The 18,747-nt window shown below is 42.1% G+C and overlaps 1 protein-coding gene across 6 annotated transcripts in view; it reads right to left on the reverse strand.

The window, feature by feature from the left end:
• The window catches only part of PLEKHM3 (pleckstrin homology domain containing M3), a 178,434-nt gene that overhangs the window by 89,510 nt on the left and 70,177 nt on the right, over nt 1–18,747 (reverse strand). For all 6 annotated transcript variants that reach the window (XM_032354599.1, XM_032354600.1, XM_032354602.1 and 3 more), the window contains exon 5: nt 9,279–9,472. In XM_032354599.1, coding sequence (XP_032210490.1) covers nt 9,279–9,472 — 194 coding nt within the window. The remainder of the gene's footprint in view (nt 1–9,278; nt 9,473–18,747) is intronic.

Here is an 18,747-nt window from a genome sequence, read left to right on the forward strand (position 1 = left end):
TCATCTGGTCAGTTCTGACATCAGAGCCAAAGGACGAATGTGTTGAGAGAGTCCACTCCACACTTCACTCATCCATCAAAGGGAATGACATCACTGGCAAGTAGCACTATCAAAATTCTCAGATACCAAAGAACAACAAAGAAACCTGCTAAAGAATCATGGAAATCAAGTAGCACAATCATTTCTATAATGCCAACGTTTTCTACTTTACCAAGAAGGTAACTTAGGCTTCATTTATAGACTGCTCAAATGAGAGGTGTGAAACAATGAAAATAAAAAAGGAAAAAGTTCCTATATGATTCAGAGTCCTTATATTATGCAGCTGGTAGGTACTTGGGGTTAAAAATGCAGAGATAATTTCCTATGAAATCAAAGGCAATAGTTTTTACAAAAAAAAAAAAAAAAAAAATAGGCGACCTCATTCCATTTTGTACTTAGGACACTAAGTCAAGTAAGTCAAGACTCATTTAACCCAACTAATTTCTCAGGACGTCAACTCAGCTCCCACCAAGCTCTAAGGCTCATGAGAGACGAGGGACTAGGTCAGACTCTGAAGTAGGCAGACACTTTTCAGGATTTTGAAAGATTTAATAATACACCATTTCCCTGAAGCTCAGCTCTTGGAGGTGCACAACAGGCATTTAAAAACCCAGTGATTAAAATGTGAAAAAAAAGTTTATAATGGAAATATGTTAACACATGGAAGAGATAGGTTTGAAAGACCCACCTACGCACACACACACCTTGATCACTGAAGGAAATCCTCCAATTTCAATTCTAACTAATAACTGTCTAAATGAAGAATATGGATAGATGTACATAAAGACTAACTTTTAAAAGAAAACCATTTATTCATGCAGGATTACTGTGTTTTCCACAATATGTGGTCTGGGTTGGGTAATTTGTGGTGAGCTGACAGGCTTGCAGTAGCACCCACACTGAAATCAGTACAAAGCATCCCCGGGGAGATGCAATTTGGTGTTCTTGATATGAGCTGCAAACTCTTCCTGAAATCATTACATTAGGCTGAATGTGGACAGGAATCGTATGTCTAGCCATGCTCCCAGCTAATGGAAAAACAATTTTAAATCAAAGGCAGATATTTCGATAGCAACCCACGTGGAAGAAACAAGCTTCGGTCATTTCTCTAGATACCTCATTTTGCTAATCTCATTGGCTGGAAAAGTAGGGAGATTGCATCAGACATTATATCTTGGCAGATAGTTATAGGAAATAAGGGCCTCTTTTACCTACTCATTCAAAAATGGTGCTTAAGTTTCTTAGTAACGATCTAAAGCCCAGAGTAGGAATACTTGTGAAGTAATTTTGGTTGTGATTATTCTGAGGTCTGATTGTAAAAGTGACAGACTATATCACAGTTACAGATCCAGTATTTTTTAACAGTTCCAAGAACACAGAATTTATCTAACTGCACGGAGTTGTATTTTTTTGTTGTCCCTTAGAAAACGATTTTACATAATAGCTGTATATTTCATTTTCTCTCAGAATAAAATCACTTTTTAATTTTCTGAAGGTTTTCAGTAAATAAAAAGCTATACGTACATTATAATAAAATACGTAGCTTGCCAGAATTCTCTTCACAGTTATTAATCTGTTTAGTTTTGAATGACACTGTCTTTTGTGGATAGTCTGTAGCTCCCTTTTAGAGTGCTGATATTGGAATATAATTTGCTAAATAAGATCTCCAAGAAAATGAAGGAAAGGGGAGGAGCTATTAGAGCAGGAGATTAGATGACCTAAAAACCTTAGATGTTCCAGAAGTCATCCAAGGGAAGGGGAATTCTTAAAGTAGAATGAGAACAGCTGCTTTTATGTGTTTTAGTAGTTCTGAAGTCCTGATAGATTCATAATTTGTTGAAACTAAAGCCCCAAATGCAGCTAATGATACTTTTAACCAGCTAAGTTGAAAAGCAAAGCCTCAAAATCGGGCTAATATTAAATCTTACAGAGAACAAAGAGCCATAGTCATTTACTGAACCTAAGTGCTATTTATATACTTACAGTCCTGATAATGCTTATTCTTCTAAAATTCAAAATTAACTAGTCTTTGTTGGCTGTCAATTGTACAATTAGATCTCAAATTTTGGTGACAGTCTTCACATGGAAGAGACATGTCAAGTCATGCTGTGTAGATTGTGTTTTAAGAACTAACCTCCCCTAAGAGATAAGTCTTAATAAGCCAGCCTCCTAAATTAAGTGCATTCAATTCCCAACAGCATGCAATCTTTCCTGTTTGTAACAGGTAACCCCTACACCTAATATGGCTGATTTTTTTGGGTGGGAGGGTAGGGGAAGAGGATGCATTTCTATGAAATGATCTCTCTCAGCTTATTAGTTTATGCATGCTTTTGGGTACACCAAATAATATCCTCATTTAATTTTTCCAAGATCAATGGTACATAGGTATGCTCACACATCACAGCACCATTTTTGTTTAGTGCATCATGCTTAAGACATGCATAAGAAGATGTTCACAGTATAACAAGTGCTATTTATATACTTATAGTATACAAGTTAAGTTTTTGGGTTAAAAGTAGTATGTAGAGTATGAAACCATTTTAATGGGGAAAAAATAATCTATGGAGGAAAAGGTCTGAAAAGATATGTACCAAAGTGGTAACATAATGGCTGGCTTTCTTATTTTTGTTTTTTATAATGACTGGTACTTTTTTGTAATAAGAAAAAAGCTAATAAAATAAGTTTGACCAAATTAAGTGGGCGGAATCTTGGTAACACTATTTTATTCAATAAGCTAATTTATTCAATAAATATTGATTAGCCCTCACTATATGTCAGGTCTAAGCCCTGAGGATAGAGCAGTGAACAAACAGATAAAAAGCCGTGATGTTTTGTAGCTTAGATCTGGTGGGAAAGCAGACCACTGCATACAGCTGCAGAAATGGAGCAAAGCCCAAACTCCATATTCACGCGTGACGGTCCCAGATGGAGAGAGACAAAATACCATGTCATCTGGTAATAAGCAAGAAGATGGGAGTGTGTGGGGGGGAGGGGAAGTAAAGGATACTTCATTAAGGTGACAGTTGTGTAACCACCTAGAAGAGGGAAGGAAGCAACCCTGCAGTTATCTGGGGAAAGGAAAAACAAGGACAGAAACTCTCACAGGAGCCTGCTCCAAGACCAGAAAAGGCCCGTGTGACCAGAACAGAGGAATGAAGGGACAGGTCGTGGAGATGAGGGCAAAGTGGTAACTGGGGAGGAGAACGCACATGGCCTTGGCTTTTACCTGTAGCGAGAGGTGAAGTTATTCCTTTGGATGAGGGTGACGTCATCTAATCTACACGTTAGCTCTAGCTGTAGTTTGAGAACAGACTGAAGGGGGAGATAGTTCCTGCACTAATGCAGAGGAAAGAGGACAGACCTGGGTGGTAGCAGCGGAGGTGGTGGCGAGGAGATGCATTTTGAAGGGAAAGCAACAGGATGGCTAGAGGGACGGGGGTGCCCGTCAGCTAGATGCGGAGGTCTGCAGAGGGACAGCAGTGAGGGCAGGAAGATTAGTGCTGCTTTGGGCCCATCAAGAGTTTACAATGCTGGCACATCCTTCATCCTTTGTATTTAGCCTCCCCTCAACTCTCTAGAAAGACAGCTTTCCCCGGGGTTAACAAAGGAAGGAGTGGGAACAGAGTCTTGGGAAATCAGGTGATACTGATAGGAACTGGTCGGAGAGCTGAGCAAACTGCTAAATCTGGCAGTGCCAGTCTGATAGGATACACACCCATACACTCATTTTTTGAAAATAATGTTAACAAAAATGAGATTCTTTATGATAGAAATTTCTAACTATTTGGGCAAAGCTGAAATTTCAGTGAGAACTAATGCTGAACATACTTATGATTTTGAGGAAATGACCAAAGACCAGAAAAGGTGGCTTAAAACGTAGAAGAATCATATTTGGTATTCTCTTAAAACTCTCAAGTTGAGCTATTTAAACAAGTAGGACCAAATGTTCCATAATTCTGCACTAAACAACTAGGAAAACAGGCGCACTATTCCCTATTGATATCAACTAGTGTTGGAGAGAAAGTAGTTTTAAACTGGTATCACAATAGGAACTTTGGATGCACCAGGTATCCAAGTCACCAAATCACATTTTGATGAGAATGGGAAACACTCAGATATCCACATTAATTTTCTAGAATGTCTTTCCTGTGACCGAATCATGTACTTTAACTTCACTCAGAAGAAAATATAGGACTTAAATTTCTGAAAATCTAGTCCAAACAGCTGGCGTCCGTTTGATGTTTTCAGTAGTCTAAGGTAAAATAAGGAAAGTGAATAGAATGAATTTTAAAATCTATTTTTCAAATTATCTTTTTAAAAGTTGTTATTTATTTGTCAGAGAGACAGAAAGCGAGCACGAGCAGGGAGCCTGATGTGGGGCTTGATCCCAGCACCCTGAGATCATGGACCTTAGCTGAAGGCAGATGCTTCACCAAGTGAACGACCCATGGGACATCACCATCTGCCACCTCCCTGCCTTCCTTCGCACTCTTCTACGCGACCCCGATCAAAGCTTTAGGAGAATTAGAAGTGGTTCCTTGTAAGAGTCTAGAGACCTCTGGCCATCACCACTGCCAACAGCAAACGTGCTGGGGAAAGCTGCAGTGATCTGGTTCTGCGCCGGGACTCCTGCTAACCAGCTTTGTCACCTCAGGCAAGTCACGTAGCAGCTCAGAGTCACAGCTCTTTCTCTTCTTTCTAAATACCATCTGTTTTCCATCGAGAAGGACTGCTGTAAAGAACAAATAATGTATTTTTTAATTGATAAAACCGTAATTATCTTACATGGGACCAGGTACCACCACAAATAAATGAAAGGGGCTGGTGAGAAGCAAAGCAGGGCCACAACGTAATCTCCACTGAATGACCCTGGAGAACAGGAGCAGGACAGACTCTGCGAAGTGGAGCGCCCACGATCTAGAGCTGACTGCTGCTAGGTGGTAAGGAGGCAAGCCCTGTGTCATCAGAGCTTCTGATTTCCTCAGCGACACCACGGAGCTTCACTGGGTACACATGAAAGCTCCTGGTTCTTGAGCTGTTAGCAACTATTCCACAACTTTAAAAGCCAGGAGACCATTCCTGAAAGGCCAAATGAAACATGTCTGAGGGCCAAATTTGGCCCCGAGGTGCCTGTTGGTGACATGTGATATACACACACATCTTACTGTTCCTGTGTTTCAGAGGGATATATAGGGCTGGGACCCCCTACCAGTTCTTCTCAGTGTCCTTCCCAAAGACTACCCGATGGCTTCTCCTCGTGCTAAGATTTTCCAGAAAGTTCTTCACGTACCTTCATGTGTGGATACTGTAAATAACTCTTCTCGTGAAAAGTTAACTGGGCCTTGAACCAATCCAACAGGGTCACCATCTGGGAGTCCTCAGGAACCGTGAATTGTCAGTACTGTAAACATTTTAGACTTCATGGAAGACACTGACTTTTTCTAAACTAATCATCCCTGCCAGTCAAGATTTGCAGTACGGGTTCAAGAATAAGGCATTCATTTAACAACAATCACAAGAATACTGAGGATGAAGACGGGGCGGTCATCATCACGAAAGGCCTAAAAGCAAACTGTGACTTCCCTAATAAGGCGACGACCAAAGTTAGCTCTCTGGTGGGGAAGCACCAATACGATTAATCAGTCTGTTTTCAGTTTTCTCACGACAGCAATATTAACAGTTTGCTTTATTCTGTTTATATGGTGCTGACAGGTCTTCAGCACATTGGGCCTGCTTGCTGGAGATTAATGGCTACTCCTATACGGAGGTAAAAGCCAGGCAAGGAGAAAAGGCCTTTCACAACTAGATAAGAACTGGCTTCCCTTGCTCTCTTTTGCTTCCCTGCTGCACATCAACTCCTCTTGTAATTTCTATCAAGGTTACATAAGATGTTCTATCCAGTAGGTTCTTGTGTTTAAGTTTTACTTTAAATGTTGAGTTCCCAAGTGAAACAAAGGGAACCTTAAATATTATATCTAAGTTCATCATCTCTCCTATCAAGGGTGCTGTTGGCTAATTTTGTTTTTAAAATGCCAGACTCCTTATAAAGGTAAAAGGTAAGAGATGGCCTCTGGTGACAGGAATTTTAGCATATTTGGTGGGTAATGGTTCCCCTTTGACCTATGGTTATTTAGTGCATACTTTAAGGCAGCAGAAATGATACTAAGTACGGCCCAGCCGTAAGAAGTATAGGCATCCCAGAAATAGTCCTATTTCAAAATAAAAAGATTTAAAATAAGTCAAGACCAGCCCCGTGTAAGTACTGCTTGTTACTGGTATCCTTTTCTCTGTGCCAGGATGGGAAGACATGGTAAAACCAAACGTTAACACCATACAAGTATAGAGAAACTGAAATAACAATTTCTTAAAAAAATCAATGTGCCTCCTCTAGGGTTCTGTAGGAATCTTTCTTTGGTCTTAAGGAACCTCCTGCCCCACCCATTTTTATGCAACAACTGTATGAATAAGTATGCATCACATACCCAGGAACCTCAAGCCCTGTGGCCAGAGTGAGCTCTCTAAACCACTTCCTCTGGCTCACTGCTCTCCTGACAGAAGAACAGGAAAGGGACTGATTCTAGTTGACAGGGCATCAGCGGAGGCTTTTTTTTTTTTTTTTTTTTTTAAGATTTTTATTCATTTGCTAGAGATCACAAGTAGGCAGAGAGGCAGGCAGAGAAAGAGAGGGAAGCAGGCTCCCCGCTGAGCAGAGAGCCCAATGCGGGCTCGATCCCAGAACCCTGGGATCATGACCTGAGCCGAAGGCAGAGGCTTAACCCACTGAGCCGCCCAGGTGCCCCGAGCTGAGGCTTTTGAGTGGAAACTTCTAACACAAGACTTTTAAAGCCAGAGATAAGAATATTCTAGGATAGTAAAGCAGTATCGATAATAGTATTTATTGAATGCTTACTATGTATAAGCACTATTGTATGCACTTCAGTTGTAAAAAAAAAAAAAAAAAAAAAATTTAATTCCCACAACAGAATGCATTAAAGTAAGTTAAATCGTGTTTGAAGTACAAGATATTTGGCAGTAGACCAACATACTGGAGTAGATTTGCATAGGCCTTGAGTTCCGTACTTGTACTTAATAATTGACCTGACAGGAAGGTTCAGTGAGGGAGGGAGGAAAGTGGCGTGAGGCTAGTTGGAAGGATACTGCAACAGTCCTGAGACTCCAAGCCGGGGTGTACATTGAAAGTGAAAAGGAGAGGAAAGATTTGAGACTTATGCCCAAAACACAACCAACGAAATTTTTTTTGACTGATTTTTTAGTTCATCTGTTCATTCAGGACTTATTTTTGAGGGTTGCAGATGGGTCAGACACTGTGTTAAAGGACATCTAAGGAAGAAATAAAATCCAAAGACTGACTCCCTCCTCAAAACTGGGCTACCAGCCATCATTCAGTGGTCTCAAGTGACACCGCAGTAGACATGGGTCCAACCCTCCCTCCTCTCCATCCTCCCATTCAAAACTTACTGAGTTTTGGTCATGAACAAGTGAGGAGAGAAAAATGAAGGGAAAAGAAAAAAGACTGCTATCTTCATTTTCATAGTCCTAGGAGTATCTTCTTTCCAGAACTTTCATCCCTTTTCTGGTGGTCTGGCCATAAGGCAGAACACAGTGGTAAACCACCAGACTTTGGGAACAGCATAGGTATTCTTAGTCATTCAAATGAAGAGAGGACCTACTTACTTTCTAAATGTATTCGCTGAAGTGGCATATTTATTCAAAGCAAAACACTGTGTCAGAAAGATATCTAGGGGCACCTGGGTGTCTCAGGTCAAGATCTCAGGGTCTTGGGATCGAGCCCTGGGGTAGGCTCCCTGTTCAGTGATGATCTGCTTCTCCCTCTTCCTATGCTTCTCCACCCGGTCTGTAATCACTCTTTCTTGCTCTTTCTCTCAAATGAATAAATAAAATCTTAAAAAAAATAAAAGGAATTTAATATGATTCCCATGTGTAGATTTTAACACTGTCTAGAAGTACAGGCACAAGAAAAACTAGCTCTGAGCAAAGCCAAAAGTGAATAGAACAAACATACTCTGAACATTAAAAATCTTGTATCTCATTTAGTTGGTGAATTAGAGACATATAATCCTATTGCCTTTCAGGGAAAGCCCTGATCTTATAAAATTAAGATTTGCCTAGCCTTTATAAGAATAAATTCTGACCAACTTCTAGTGCTTTCTGAAAAACAACTAGGTAATAGAATGACTACCACTGAGAGGTATTTTGCTTTATGGCAGCTGCCTTTTCATTACTATTTTATGAGAGCTTGTCTAGATATTATGTATTCCTCACTATCTACATTAAGTTCTTTTTAAAATGTCTTCTTCAGATGGCTGGAGTTATGTTAGTTTCTTTGGGTCTAACCAGATCTCAAATAACAAACTATATCACTTTAGTATTTTTCAAAGGTTCTTTTGCATGTAGGCTCACCTCCAGAAACCATGTCTAAGGTATGCTTTCGGTTATTTCTATTAAAACATTAAGAGGTATTTTTAGGGACCTATGAACACCATCAACAATTATTTCAAGTGTAAGCTCGTTCGTATATGCCAAGGGTAAGACTTGAAATGCCCATAAAATCTAACTGTAAAAGAAGGAATTTGATGAGAGCAGGCACATTTTATGCTGAGTTTTATGCTGAGGATCTGAACCTGGTAGGGACTTGTGTTCTACGAACTCTGCGACGATAACGAAGCTACGGAAGAGCAGCCTGCACGGACGGGGACATGAAAAGGCAGAATCCTGGGCTGTGCACCTTCATCCCAGCCTCCACCGCCCACGCCACTGCCCATGCCAGCTTCTGTACGGAAGGTAAGAACTAAACCACCAGCCACTTATTTCCACTGAAAGATGTCTTTAAGTTATGGAACAGTTCAAAAACACGCTCATCTTACACATGGAAGTAGGAAAAGTGTAAACACTCCGGAAGCGATCAATGAGGACACACCTGTAATTATCCTCTCAAGTGAACCTAAGGGGAAGAGCAGTTGTCACCGCTGTGGGAAACTAGTTCCCTGCATGACAAGCCTTCAGTTATGCTGAGATAATTACCTTCATTTTTCTGGGCTCAACCAGAGAGGACTTTGGAGGAAAAAAGTCAAAGATGAGCCCAGAGGGAGAGGCGCAGAACTCGAGAGGGTGCACACTGGGAAGGCCGGGGAGATGATCTGAGCGCCCTCCCCAAGCGAGAGGTAAACCCAGTGGAACTGCCTGGCCCCGTGACCTACCTGCGGCGCAGGTCCTCGGCCACGGCGGCCCGGCAGCTGAACAGGTAGGCTCGCAGAGATTTCAGCCGCTGCCGCAGCCGCACCACGGTGGCCAGTGGCTCAGCGTGCAGGTACAGCATGGGGTTCTCCTGCTGGATGTCGATCAGGGGCTCTTCGTACACGTACTCCAGAAACTCTTTGGCCTGCTTCGATACCTACGAAACAAACTTCCTCAGTCAGTCTGGCAAATCATCTAGCTTGCCACACCTCCTCCAAGTAGGAACCAGAGTTTAAATATCAAAGGCACATTATTTTCTGTACAAGCCAAGAGAAAAAGCCCATAATTTAACTACATATGAATTGTGTCTTCTCTTTCTCTCTTCTGGGAACTTGTAAAAGTAACCTTGGCATGGAGAGGAATTCATTAATTTTGAATCTTGATTATGGTGGTGATTACACGAATCAACATGTGATAAAATGACACAGCACTATATAGACCCACGATACCCATGGCCACTTTTTTTGGGGGGGGTGGTATATTGTACCATAAGTGATCTAAGATGTAACCAATGGGAGAAATTGGGTGAAAGGTACACAGGATCCCTCCTTATCTGTGCAACTTCCTGTGAGTCAATAATCATTTCTAAACTTTAACACTGCTGTTAAGTCTTAATTTTTCATTTTAAAAACTACACACATATATATTCTGTACCACTTTTATAAGTAGCCTTTTTTAAAAAAAAATAGGTAAATCATGTACATATTACAGAATTCAAAAGGGATAAGAGGATAGCTTAAAACAATAATCTGCAGAAAACAGGCTAAAAAAACACACTTTGGTTAGCAGAAAGGAGTGCTCTTTGAATGACATTGAGCTTGGGCTGACTGACTAATCTATCCATCCAATTCTATATCCACTTCTGGTAGTAAACATCAAGACTATGTGAAAGTGAAAATGTCATTGTCATTAGAGTAGAAACACAATGCATCTGAGATACAGAAGGAGTAGCTTAAATAATGTGTAACAAGTGGGGAATTTGGGAGAATCTTTACATATCAATTCACCGATACCAGTTGTGGATTGGCTAATGATATGCAGATTTGGCTTAGTTTCTATTTAGGGAAGGTAAAGCCTCTCTAAAAAGTTTCTACCAAAACTGCTCTAGTACTGGGAGTAATGGTAGAATTCAACATTAAAAAAAATTTGCTTATTAAAAAGAAAACTGAAAATCCACTATGCCTTACATTCTAGGCTAGAAGTGTATTAATGAAGATAAATAGGATACAGTCCTTACCCTTAAGGGACTCACTATTTAGTATCGGAGATAAATATTTAGAACAAAAACTACAGGTAGCACATAGCCTGTCCTCTACTACAGAAGAAATACAGACGAGGCCCTCCGGTAGCTTAAAGGAAGGAGAAATCAGCTCTCTGGGGCGGAAGGGAGCCCCTGGCAAAGCAGGGTATACTGCCTCAGGGACTAGAAGGATAAACAGAAATTCACCTGATGGGCAAGAGTGGGACAAGAGGGGATTACCACTAGCAGATCCAACCCGGAGAACCCGTCTATATGAATAGGTGATAACTAAATGTACGGCTATCATATGTTGATTAAAACACATTTGTGTAATTTAGTATTTTGTAATATAAAATAAAACTCATACATAAGTTTGTTATAAAGAGATACAAAAAAGCATTGTTTTTTTTCTTAATAAAAGTCACCTTTTTTTATTAGCATTATTTTTTTTTTTTAAGATTTGACAGAGACACAGTGAGAGAGGGAACAAGAGGGAACACACAGTGAGAGAGGGAACACAAGTTCCCTCTCCTTAATAAGAGAGGTTCCAAGGAGTGGGGGAGGGAGAAGCCAGCTTCCTGCTGAGCAGGGAGCCCAAAGCTGGCTGATCTCAGGACCCTGGGATCATGACCTGAGCGGAAGGCAGATGCCTAACGACTGAGCCACCAGGCGCCCCTCCTTATTAGCAATTATTTTTGAGGTACCTGTTGTGTGATCCTTTGGGGGTCCTGCAGTTACATAGGTGGTGAGGTTTACAGTCTCTGCAAATCAGCTCACAAGAAGGCACCCAGAATTAGCCAAAACCTTCCACTACTTAACTGGACGGGAAATAACAGTTGGCAGGGATACAAAATGCCTCACTCTGAGGCACAGAGACACAGGTACATACCACATAAATACCACAGCAGGCATCAGTGGAGAATAAAGCAGTCATGGCCCTGTCTTCATGTAGCTCAAGGTTCGGTGGAGAAAAACAGAATTGGTTCAAATATTTTATCATGGCTAAATATTTGCTATATTTAAATATCTTAAGTGGGGGGAAAAAAACCTGATGGTGTTCTGAGAAATGAAGTACAGTCCACTTGAAACTGTTGCTGAAAATGATGTATTGTACAATTCAATTAGTCTTTCTAGCTCTATTGAGCAGTGTTTATACTGAGTCAGGGCCCTGCTGAATTAGGTTAACAATACTACCTTTTAGTAGGTGAACAGAAGGACAAAGGGCACTGGCCAGTCTCCCAGGCCTGAAAAGGCTTCGCTCTTCAGGTGGTACTTAAGCGCAAAAGGGGGAAAAAAAAGTCTTTTTCAGAGACAGTAAAAGCAGGGAGACAAATGGGACAGCAGCTAACGACATCAGTGTTTATAAGGTGAAATTACTAGAAACAAAAACAGAGCTAGTTTCAATAATGTCTAGGGCTCTGCTTCACGAAGTTATTACCAGTGTTGAGACTACAGAGCGTAGTGTGACCGCCGCTGCCGCCGGAGTGGGCGAACAAATCCTTGCAACACTGAGCCATGTTCTTGGCAGCACGGCTGAGCAAATGCTCACTTTTGAGAATCCACCACTTACAATGGTAAGAATTTTTGAAAGAACGAAGAATTTGGCATCAAATGCTATTTTTGCAAAAGAAGAGTGCTGTATCCTCACTGATTTCCTAAGTTCTAAATAACCCTGCATACTGGTATAAAGATTCCACTTTCGGATTCACTGTAAATAGAAGCTTTTTAAGAGAGATCACGTTAAAACACATATAGATACTTAGGGAAGGAAGCCAATGATATTCTTAGGTGATAAAGTTTGTATGAGAAACTTTCTTTCCTGTTAATAGAAATATTACATAAATTACATAAATTATATGTGAACACCAAATATATTCCACCTAAGAGCTACTGTCCTATTTTCTGCCAAATTATGAAAACCCTGAAAAGCCTGAGTGCTGTTTCAGATGTATATAAAAACTCAGCTCACAGGTGCAGATAGATGGACCCAATACATCTTAAAAAATGATGTTGGTTGGCATCCTTTCCCTGATCCCACTCCACATCAGAAACAACCTTTGTAGGGCCAGTAGTTCATTTTTCAAACCTACTAATCTCTTGAGATTTTACCAACACTTAATGTTTATTAGTAATTAATATAATTTCTTACTATAGCTTTTTTTTTTTTTAAAGATTTTATTTATTAATTTGACAGAGAGAAATCACAAGTAGACGGAGAGGCAGCCAGAGAGAGAGAGAGAGGGAAGCAGGCTCTCTGCTGAGCAGAGAGCCCAATGCGGGACTCGATCCCAGGACTCTGAGATCATGACCTGAGCCAAAGGCAGCGGCTTAACCCACTGAGCCACCCAGGCGCCCCTTACTATAGCTTTTTTAGCTTAAAAACAGACTAAGCTCTAAGAACTCAAGTCTGTGACTTGATTTTGCCAGTTTGTGAACTGGTGCCCCCTTCACCACAGCGCTGTAGTCTGAGGGATTCAAGAGCTGAGGAGGAGGAAGTCAAGGCCGAAAGCTGCTCCTCCACACCTCACACACGGGAGTCGTCGGAGGAAACAGCAAGTGGGTTATAATCAGCTTCAAATTATGAAGACCAAATGTGCTCCATCAACAGATGTATTTATAAGTAAACATTTGTTATTTGAGCAGTAACCATCATCGGTATAGATTTAAACATAATATGTCTTTTGTTAAGCTGGTGACAGCTACCTCTTAAAAACAGAATTCTCAAATATTCAGGTTTACGTAATTCTGAGAAAGAGGTTCTGGAATGGAGTCCTGGTATGTTCCCCCACAAAAACAGCCCCGGGTGAGAGAGCAGTGGAGCAAAGGGAATGTTTAACAAGAGGCAGCAGTTTGGAGACCATGGGTGGGGGTGGGAAGAGTGAGGACTTCAGCGGTTGTGAGGAAGGAAAATGCAGCAGAATAAAACAGATGAGAACATAGTTTTAGAATAACAAGAATTGGTGCAAATAATCTAGTTCCATTTTTCTCAGCCTGTGTTCTAAGGAATACTGGTCCCACAAAAATGGTGCTCTGAAAATACCACATGCCACATTCTTCGCTTAGTGATTCGGCGCAGCACGTCAGCCTACGAAAGCCTGCGGACATGGCGTCTGCTTCGCCTGCTCAGCCCAGCAATTTCCCAAACCCAGCTGCAGACGAGGCAGCAGTTTAGGGTTGTGCGGGCCTCGTGCAGGGGGCGGTGGGGATGAAACTCCGTTAGAGGCCCCTACCCGAATGGAGGTAGGGGCCTCTAACTCCTTCCATCCTCTTGCCATGCTATGACCGCCCAGGGCTGCATTCTCTTGAGGCGTCCTGTTCCGATTCCAGAGCTGGCCCGGCTGTGACCCTCCTAGAGAACCCTCTTTTTGAGCAACACCTATTAACAAACATTGAATCCAGACAGCTTAAGTGACTTAACTGCTCAGATCTCTGGATACTCTATTCTGTGCTTTTTAGCATTATTTATATTCACAGTTTTTTGTATTCTTTAATAACTCTACTGTCAACTACCCATTTGTTACTTCTCAAAAGAGGTGATCCCTGTCCACGTTCCGTCCTTCCCTTTCCCCAAACACAAAGGGAGACTAACTGATGATGGAATTTGGCAGTATGCTGGCCACTTGATTTTAACTATGAAACAAAAATACAGTCCAGTAAACCATCCTTTATCCAGAGGCACTTATTTGTGTATTTGTTTATAATCTTTCTCCCTCCGTTGGAGTACGAGCATTCACTATGTCCCCACTGCCTAGAAGAGTGAGCGTGCTGGGTGTTCGACAAACACTTGCTAAAGAAATGAGCGAGGGCTTTACGCTGCTCTGGCTGTGACTCTGAACCACACACTCTTACTTTACACAGACTTCGAACAGCTTCTGACGGCTCAGCTATTTGTTTCTAAGCTCACCACATCTTTAGAGTTGAGAAAGTAGACAAGGGGAAGGACAGCACAGTCACACCAGAAGTGACAGCAGGAATCCCCATACCAAGGAAGAAAGGGGCCTGCAAGGAGCTACAGGTAAAAGCGCAGCACACAAAACTGACTGAGGACAGTTTGGAACATGCGGCAAACTAAAAAATGTACAAACCTACATCCAGAAAGGTGTCCTCAGTCTCACTCGTGAATGAAAGAACGTACATTCAAAACGATGTATCAAGTTATTCACTAAATCATTACCTGTAATAGCAAAAGACTGAAAAAAAAACCCCAACAATCCATCCAAGAAAGGACTGGTTAGATTGTCATGTGTGTGTAAAAACATGTAAGATTCATGGTAGAATATGGAGTGTCTGTAGAAAAGACAAAGTAGGCAAGGCCTGGAAGAGGGATATGATCAAAACGGAGGGGAGAGCGCTCCAAGAGCATCACGTAGAGACCACCTATCCCCGCTGTTGGATGAATAAGCACATGTACGTAAATTTCCTCCGGAAAGCCAGGTAAGAAAGCGTCATCTAGCTGCCTGTGGGAAGAAGACACGGAAGGTGGCAGGAAGATGATCTCTGCATGCACACCCTTTGTACTTCCTGAATCTGGAAGTTTGTGGAAGTGGATTATATTTGAAAATAAAGAAAGAATATAAGTATAGCACTGCAGGGCAGTTTCCTTTGGAAAAAGTAGCCTTCTATACCACATTAAACCACACCGACGTAATCACAGGACAGAACAATCATATTTATAATTCTGGGGCATTAAAAAAGACAAATTCCTATACATATTTTCTGAAATAGAATATATGGAGCTAAGTGACAGTTAACATTTAAAAAATAATAAAAGTAACAATCACATTATCAAAAATTTGGAGAACAAACATCAGGAAAGAAAAAAAAATGTATCACAGTCTTACCACAGTAAAATAACCACTTAGGCTTTGGTATAATGTTTCCTTCCCTGTATTGTCCCCCCGTGTTCATTGTGGAAAATCGTGGCAAAATTCTTACTAAAATCAATCGCAAGCATAATACTTCTTGGTCCTCTTAAAATAGGCAGTGGAGGCTAACAGAGGAGGAATCAGGAGATCTTAAGGTTAATTGCAATTTGTTCACAAAATCTCCAAATGACTCTGAACGAGTGGTTTTTCCCAACAGTGAGCTGCTCTCCAGCTCTGCGAGAGCAGCACAGCTTGCCCTGAATGCCTCTCAAGATGTAGAGATAGGGAATAGTTTATGTAACGTGGAAAACCCCTAGCCAAATGGAATGTGAATATTCAGGCTAGGACATAAAAATATTTTTTAAAAGCACAACAGAAGGGAACTATTTAGGAAGATCTGAGGCCAAGTCTGAGGTCCTCACCATCTCTTTGTCATGCTTGATACTTCTGAATGGGAGGATGGAGAGTAGGGGGAAAGCTGTCTTCAAAGAGTTTCATTAGAAAATGGCTATAGAACTCAAGGACAAGGTTTAGGTGCTGTGTAATCCCAGAGCTCAATTTAATTTGCGGGCTGCATACTGGAAAATAGATGAAATCCTGTTTTAAAAATAATTAGGAGTATTATTACTCCAGAGGACAGACAAGGAAATGCTTCAGATGACAGATTTCAATCTGCTCTGCAAAATCATTTTTTCACTCTCTTAAATGGATATTCAAGCCAGTCACGTACTTATTAAGGATAGGAGGCAGATCTAGCAGAATGATGTCTGGTCTTGGAAACTGATAGGTCTGAATTGATCCTCACAATTAGAAACATTAAGTTAAATGCTGGTGTCTGGACTAAATGAAATATAGTTACTTAATGCCAGCAAGAGATGATCCGATAAAATCGACCAGCTCTGTTCTTGCTTTAAAATCTTCCCTGGTCCACTGACAATCTGGGAGGAAGGTCTGGCAAAGGAGATTCTCCTCATGTACAACGTGGATGAAGCGAGGGTACCCAACACCTTCAATCAGTTACTTACCCTCTCAACATCAAACCTTGTCATTTGAATGACCAGCATGGCGAAATGTCTGCTCTAGAGAAAAAGACTACAAGCCTCAGTGATGGTTAAATTGGCGGTTTCAGTGGCTCACTGCAAACAGATCTGGATCTCCTCCAAGTCCATCTTTGTAAGCCATGTCCGGTTCTCAGACTTTCCTTCTCTGGTGCCACCTCTGCTGTTGTAACTCCCTAGAGTGCGGCATATTCTGCTGGCAGGTGCCACCAGCCTCAGCTCTGGGTGAGCGCGGGGCCAGGACTGCCCCCCTCACTTGCTCTTTGTACACCTCTCAGCTGTCAAAGCCCTGCTCTAAGCAGATTAATCTAAATAATCTAAACCAAACTCAACTCTACATATACTTTTATCTAATACACACGGCAAATATATTTATAGCCTATATTCCGAGTGTCATGTACAAGATGCAGAGGAGAGACTGATAACTGGGAGAGGGGCAGGAAGGAACTGGCAGAGGAAGGGAGGTTTAAGACAGGCTCGCTTAGGGTCTGCCTTGCTGAGTGAGGGCAAGAGGAAGATGAGGGGTGTGAAACAGCACGGCGGGACTGAGGAACAGGACGGACTGTGACCTTACTGAGGATGCTCATGGCGGGGGGCATGAAGGGGCTAGAAGAGCAGGGACCAGAGATCACAAAAGATCCTAGTGTCAGGTCAAGAGATTTGTGTTCATCTTCTATACACTCATAATAAAAGCTGGCATTAACCAAGCACCCGTGTGCCAGTCATGGTGCTAAGGGCTTTCTGGGAATCACCCTTTTAGGGCAGCAGCCATCTGATGGAGCAGTTGCTATTATTATCATCACCACCTCCATTCTAAGGGTGAAGAAACTGAGACTGAGGGCACAAAATTTACCCACAGTGCGATTAGGGTTTTCTGAACCATTGCCCAGGCAAGACTGGCAGGCAGAAGTGGAGTTAGGAGGCTACCAAACTCCTTCATGGGAGTGACGCCCAAGGTTCGAGTTTGTGAGGTGGACGGCAGGTGCACCGGCGTGCAAATCCCGCGGTTGGGTTTTGCTACCTGATTAGATGGGGTGGGGGTGGCAGAGGGAAGAGCCCAGGCTGTCTCCCAGCGCTGGCAGTGAGTGGGGACTGGTGGGGCCACGGACATTCCAGAGGCACATGTGATGGGGGTGATGAAGCCGATTTGGGGGTACCAAATTGGAGGGGCCCATAAGACAGGCCTCATTCCTTCACTGAGTCAGTATATATTCTTGTTACCTAATACGCACCAGAAACTGTGCGAAGACATGTTCCCTGTGCCCAGGGAGCTCACAGAGAGGAGCGGCATAACTACGTCTTAGGCACAATTCTGTTTACTTCACATGCATGAACCCGTGTAACCGCCAGCGGTCCCATGAAGTGTTATTGTCCTCATTTTACAGATGAGGATACTCAAACACAGAGATACTACATAACTTGCCCTGGTTAGACAGCTATTAAATGACCAAGACAAGACCCGAACTCAGGCAGTCTGGGTTCATTTTACAAATTAGTAAACAGTTTCAGGAAAGTTCAAGTGATTTGTTTCAGCAAATCAAGCCCCAAATAAGAGGTGGAGGTCGGACGTGGACAAATGCCTGTTTAACTCCAAGCTCCTACTACCTACCCCTTAAGTAAGTCTGATTATAGACACACACACACACGCGCGCACACACACACACACACACACACACGCACGGCACGGTGGTGGCACGAGGGAGAGAGCCAGCAGTGCAGCAAATAGGGTAGGGTGGGGAATACCAGAAAAGGTGTTGCCAACGAGGACATGCTTTTATCAGCTCTGGAAGAATGAAGAGGAGCTCCCAGACGGAGAAAGGTATCTATAGTACATGTCGAAGGATGATCTCTAAACAAAAGAAAGGGCTCTTCTTCCTATGATAGGAGGGGAAGCAGTAAAGCCAGGTACAAATATGGATACATTTGTAGGAATTCATATCCATATCGTACAGTGTTAGTGTTGTCCTTGAAGTGGTGGCAAGGTCATATGCTGAGAAGGATGGGGATGAGGCACCATGAAGACACTCAAGATGTGAATGGTTACTGGAGACAGACCTACCCAGGGATACAGAAAAGTACCAGCCAAATGGCCCCTCACAACTTTTGTGTTTGTTTTAGACTTCAAATATTACAGGTGGGTGACAGTCTGGGGTCCCTTCCCCAAATACCTTGTTCCCAGGTGATACAGTTACACTGACACCAAGTCTCAGACACCTATTAGCAAAGAGGTACACAAGCAGCCTTACAGATGATGTTTGGACCAGACACT

The sequence above is a fragment of the Mustela erminea genome, chromosome 8, assembly GCF_009829155.1.
Source record: "Mustela erminea isolate mMusErm1 chromosome 8, mMusErm1.Pri, whole genome shotgun sequence".
In the NCBI taxonomy this organism is placed as follows: Eukaryota; Metazoa; Chordata; class Mammalia; order Carnivora; family Mustelidae; genus Mustela; species Mustela erminea.